This window comes from Ammospiza nelsoni, chromosome 3 (assembly GCF_027579445.1).
Source record: "Ammospiza nelsoni isolate bAmmNel1 chromosome 3, bAmmNel1.pri, whole genome shotgun sequence".
Classification (NCBI taxonomy): domain Eukaryota; kingdom Metazoa; phylum Chordata; class Aves; order Passeriformes; family Passerellidae; genus Ammospiza; species Ammospiza nelsoni.
This window is the reverse complement of record NC_080635.1, coordinates 23,979,465-23,985,464: the sequence shown is the minus strand read 5'-3', so window position 1 is coordinate 23,985,464 and position 6,000 is coordinate 23,979,465. Positions and strand designations below refer to the sequence as shown.

General features: G+C 36.4%; 1 protein-coding gene across 2 annotated transcripts in view; it reads left to right on the top strand.

Moving 5' to 3' along the window:
• The first annotated feature begins 527 nt into the window (after positions 1 to 527).
• Positions 528 to 6,000, top strand: part of SYT14 (synaptotagmin 14) — a 53,390-nt gene continuing 47,917 nt past the window's right edge. Inside the window, exon 1 of one of the 2 annotated variants that reach the window (XM_059468721.1) lies at positions 528 to 654. In XM_059468721.1, coding sequence (XP_059324704.1) covers positions 543 to 654 — 112 coding nt within the window. In that variant the 5' untranslated portion in view covers positions 528 to 542. Of the gene's footprint in view, positions 655 to 1,848; positions 2,795 to 6,000 lie in introns of those variants that run through there. The other variant, XM_059468720.1, reaches the window with a different exon arrangement.

Sequence of the window (6,000 nt, the reverse complement as noted above, 5' to 3'; positions counted from 1 at the left end):
GGGCTGGGTGAGCCAGCTGGTCCCCGAGGGAAGAGGAGCCGGGTGCTGAACATGACAAGGTGGACAGGGCCAAGGCTCAGTCCCTCCTCAACAGCACTGTCTCAGAGCTGGCCCTGAGCAGAGGCAGCCAAACCTCCAGTAGGTGGGGAGCTCTTAGCTCCTTTCCAGTGCTGTCTCAGGTGTTCCTTTAGAAATCATTGGTTTTGGCAGCTTCTGATAATCTCCCTGTTCTTCTGCAGAGACTGTCCAGTCCTCCATGAGAACCTCCTGCTCACAGTGTCTGTCCCTCTCAGATTAGGACCACATGCTTTCTGTTCTTTGAAAAGATGATTAAGCATTAACTCAGATTTAAATGGTGGGGTTTTAATTATATATGGCATATATATTTGCATCTTTTTAGGTATTTATTAATGATCAATTCTGGTAATATTACAACTTTGCAAGCCTTTACAAAGTTTTAAAAAATTTATTTCTTTCTGTTTCTTTTAGTATCTCCGGAAGCAATTGGATTCCTGTCTGCAGTTGGGGTGTTCATTATTCTCATGCTGCTACTTTTCCTATATATTAATAAGAAGATGTGTATTGAAAATGTTAGTGGTTTCCCAGATCTCGATTCAGGATACACTACAAGAAAGAATTCACAAGATAAACTTTGTAAGTATCCAACATACAGTGTACTAAACTTAATTATAAGAGTGCACGTTTTTACAAGGATATAGCAACACAGCAATGTTGGCTTTTCCTGTGACTGCAGTACTTGAAAGGAGCAAACCTTTGTATCCACAAGCCACAGAAATTCAACAGTTACCTAACCAAAGAGTTTGCATTTACTTATGGAGAGATACTTCTCTTGCACTCTGAGAATACTCTTGAACTTATTTTAAACAATCCATAATTTTGTATAGTTAAATCTTTTCAGGTAAATTTGTGAATGGGATTATTGGATTTTCACTCAGCCTGTTAAAATCCTTCGCCATACTTTTGGAGAAGGTCTTGATTTTATTCACCCGGAAAATCATTTTAAAGAATAATTTTAGTGATATCTTATATCTGACTAACACATTATTGAATATTTTTTAATACAAGGTCTTTAGGGATCATGTGTAATGAAAGAAATTAGACCTTGAAAAAGATACTGAGGGTCGGTAAAACTTCTGTACTGTGAAAATTGAACAGGCTTTGTTAGTTAACTAGAGAGAAAGAGCCAGGCACCAGAAAACAGAATGTGAAATCAAAGAGGCCTTCTTCCCTTCTACCTCTCTAAAAGATGGAGCTAAATTTTAATTTTCAATTTTCCAGGAGGCAAAAGAAAATGTTCTCCCCAGAAATTGTCTGTCATATTAACTTTCTTTTTTGCTACAAAACAAGTCTTGATATTCCAAAGCATCTTAGCTTATGTAAAAGACAACAGATATTTTGGGGTGAAGAAGTCTCTACGATGTGTGTTGTGTTATGTTAAAAGCCTGTTTTAGTGTGACATGACACTGATGAAAATTTAAATGTCTCATAACTTCTTCTTCACAGGTTAGAATTCAAAAAAATTCCACTTCACACAGGTGTCTTGTTTTTGAAAATAATGAATTTTATTATGGCTAGTTGATGCTGCAGTTGATGAAAGACTATGGTTTTGCTGGTTGATTGTGGCTTCAAGATTTTTATTTAGCTGTTTTCTTATTGTTTGCAATGATAATTGAATGAAAAGAGAAAAGCTGAAACTTCCCCTGGTAAATATATTGGCTTTTGAAATAGAGAAGGCAAATAGCTCTGAAATTGAAGAAACAGGGGTGGTCAGTTTGTGAAAGAGAGCACCTGTCAGTGTTAAGATCTGTTGCTGGATAGGCCGGACAAATGGCGTTTTTTAGAAACCTTCAGCAAAATCTGAGCCTTCCCTCGGTGTCTTCCCTGGTGGACACGCTCAGCAGTGCTGTGGATGACCTGGCCAGTGTTGTTGGCGAGGTTGGCTACTCTGTAGCTGACTCAGTGACAGAGCAAGTGACCAGCATGATCAATGGCCTGCGGGCAGAGGATGAGAGCTCCAAAACGCAGAGTGAGAAACCTGTGGAAGGCAGAGAGGAACACACACCCTCATTAACTCATTCTCAGGAAATTAATATGAAAACTAAGAGAGGTGCTGCAGAACATAAAGAGACTCATAATTCTAATTCGTTAGATTTTGTAAAAAGTGGTACAAGTCAAGTTGGAGTATCTGACCATGCCTTGAACAAAAACCAGTGCCAGTTAAGAGGCACAGATCATAATAATCCTCTCAGTGATACAGAAGAACATCAGGATTCGAAGACTGTAGGAGGACCTTTTAAAAGGGAAGTAGTAGGGGGAAATGAGTGTTTTGTAAATGATAAGTTCTTGAAGGATAGTAACCTGAAAAGTAAAAAACTTACAGTGGAACAATCTATAGAGGAGCAAGATAATTGTTTATATGCAGTATCAGATAATTCTAAGAATCGTGAGCATAAAAAAATCAAACCGCATTCACTTGGAGCTGATTTTAAAGATTCTGATAAAGTGCACAGTATGAATGTTCCCCAAGATGTAGAAACAAAGCTTGTACAGAAGGAGAAATTAACAGATTCCAGCTTGAAGAAGATGCACAATGACCATCCCAGTTGCCTTAATGAAATCAAAGAAAAGAAATCTGAAGCCTTCTTTGACAGAAAAAGAAAACCCATCTCAAAGGATGAAGGCAGTGTGTCAACTACAATTGCAAATGAGGGCAAAAGGAAAAACTCAAAGAAATTAGAAAGAGAGCTATGTAATAAGAAGACAGCAGGAAAAGGTGAGGAGTCTGTCAGCAAACTGCATTCTTCAGCCTTTCCTGAAACTTATGATATTTCCTGCTTTTTCCACCTAATTTACACATTTAATAATAGTGTTTCCTGTCAGTGAAAGGGCCAGGTTTGTTTCAGTGCTTCATTTTCTAATTATGTTGATGTTTCTTGGAAGTTAATTACTTTCCACAGTATAACTTAAAGGAACTGATTAATAAATGCCTTTTCTATGTTCTAACTCTACTCTTTCTTTATACAGTTTTTCTTGCCTTCTCTGCCTTGTGTGGTTTCTGCTGAAAACTATGAATTAATTAATACTGGAAGTTAATACTTGTTCTGTGAAAGTTATTTTTATTTCATTTCTTTTAAAAGCATTGCATGAAATGTGCTATGACAGTAAAAGGAATAACTTCTTTTGCATTTACATTACAGTAGATCTTCAGAATATTTCTGGGATATGTGAGATAATGATTTCAAGACACAATGAGAAATGAGAAACTCAATAAGAAATGGCAATTAAGTGATTTTAAGTATAGAAAGAAGTGAATGAGGCTTGTCTTAAAGTTGTAGTCTTAAAAGAAAACCTGTGTGTTGTTGTTATGGATACTTTTTGCGCTGTCCTCAACATCCAGTCTTAGTGTGATAAGGGAGTTGCAATAACAGTTTGTAAGGAAGAACTAAAACCTTGCAATTTTACATACGTTTGCACATTGCATACTAAAAGTTTAGAAAGCAACACATGCTTTTCCATGTTTCCAGGTGCTGATTCTGTAAAGAAATGAATGATTTCCTAATAGAAACCCATTTTTTTCCTTCAGTTGTGTCTGTTTTCCTTTTCAGAAAATTTCAGTTATCTGCTTTGTTGAGTTTTGGTTTGGTTTTGTTTGGTTGGTTTTTTTAAGTTTGAATTAGGAGTGTTTTCCATGTTTGTATGATAAACTATGATCTTATCTATTTCATTACATAATAATAGATTTGTAAAGTATATTCTGTCAAAAATGGCATTTAGGGTCCATAATAAACAAATTATTAGCTTTCAATAGATTAATAATTGCTCATGACCTGTGTCAGCCAAATAAAGGAAAGGTTTTGCTAAGAACATAAATTGTCTTAGCCAAGTTTCCAAATAAGGTGTAAAAATCCAATGAGAAGTGGCAAGCAAAGGCACTAAACTGAGTTTTTTGTGGTTTTTTTTTTTTTTTTTCTTAATGTACAGGAAGCTACTTTTTCCCAAGAAACTGAAACTTATCTGCTTTGTAATTTAAAAAAAAAGTATTTGCATGAATAGCTTATGTTTAAACTTTGAGGAGGTATTTAAGTCCTCTGAAGAGGTCTTGCTTCATGATTTCTAATAATGGTATACATTCTCATTCTTTTATGATAGGAACTGGAGAAAAAATAAAAACCTGCTATCACTGAGAACTTCTGGATGCTTAGAAAAATCAGTGTATTATTAGAGACGTACTTTCAACTCTTCTTTCAAACATGTTGCTGCCGTGTTTTATACTATTCCGTTCTTTATGCAGGCTGATTAATGAACCTGATTTCCTATTTGTGAATACATTTCTTGTAATGTTAAAGGAGGCACCTAATACTGATGTCTGGCACTGTATTTTAGGCCTGGTATGCTCTGCTTTAATTATAGTTGTGTGAATCTGTAGAAGTTCCAATGTGGCAGGTTTCAACCCTTGGAGGGCTATATGAAATACAAAATTTTACCTTGTGTTACAGCAAAACACTTAGAGATTCCTTTTTCTGGGCAGCCTCTTGCAGTGAACATGTTAGCCAGAATATATCCTACTTGGTGTGATATTTTCAGTAAATAATCACTGAAATTGAACTTGCTTTATAGCCATCCATAAATGGGAAGAACCATATCTGCTAGACTTGAATTAATAGTCTAGAGCTGAAAGATCTAGTTTTTCCTTAGAGGTCTTTTAAGGCACCATTTTTCCTATAATTAGTAAAATAAGTTGTTGTACACATTGTGTGTCGTGCTGGTAGCCCCACATACAGATAAGATTTTCTGACAATTTCCATTGCAAGATCTTACTTCTTACTTATGAATTTCCTAAATTATGTGCCAAATTTGAAAGAATTTTGAGGAAATTAGGCATTCTTTCTGTCCGAGATCCTATTGTTTTTTGTTTTTTTCTTAAGTTATAGTTTAAAATCTTTAGTTGTTTCCAAAAAATAGGTAATGGGAAAAAATATGCTGGGTATTTCTACAGAAAAAAAAAGTAGATTTCACCTCAGGTTTACAAAGATGCTGTGGCACCTTTAGGTATTGGAATATGTGCTTGAGATGTGGGAGAGCCCTTCTCCCATGTCAGAGATGCCCATGTTCTTCTATGAAAAACACCTAAGTCTGACAAAGTTGTAAATTTTTGGAAAGTTTGCTTTTTGAAAAGACATGGTAAACACTTCTTATACTTTGCTTGTTAAATTCACTGACCATCCCATTTGCACTCATATGCTTCATTGTAGGGATTGAAGAGCAGAGCAGGTTTTACCCTGTCTTTGATGCTTATGGTTACTGATGGACTCTGGGAGTTTGAACCGAAGAATTGAGAATAAACATATTCTATGTGAGGACAGAAACTTATGAACAATAGGACCTGATGCACGTGGTAGATTGGGATCTAAACTAGGAAAGGTGACAGCTATGGAGAGAACTGAGAACTTCATATGAAGGTGGAGAGACTAAAGGTCAAAGACCAAGGTTACATGAGTAGTTGGTTAGGTGCAAGTAAAGACATTGGGATTGAACAGCCAAAGAGAACAGAGGAAATCACCATAAGAAACCAAATGTGGGTGCTTGGAGCAAGAACTTGGAGTGTGTGGCTGGGAGACAGGAACTTGGCATAGGATTCTGCTTGTATAAATGTAGCTTTCCAAAAGATTTCTTACCTAAACTTGCAGCAGAGTTTTTTCTGTATGAGTACCAGGGAGAAAAAGATCTCTATGGGAAGTGATTCCTAAAAGTAGGAAGGACAGACCTCTGTAGTACTAAGAGGCAAACACTTGACAGTAAAAGAGATCTAGATGGCTGGCATACATTGATTTAATTTAATTTTAACTGGCTAGCTTTTGAATAAGCTGAATCTCTCTTTCAGCAGGAATACTCAGCCAGATGAGTGAGACTGACTGGGCATGAAGACAGACACTAATGGGAGTGGAAACACAGATCTGGAGCTGAGGGCATAAAAGCAGG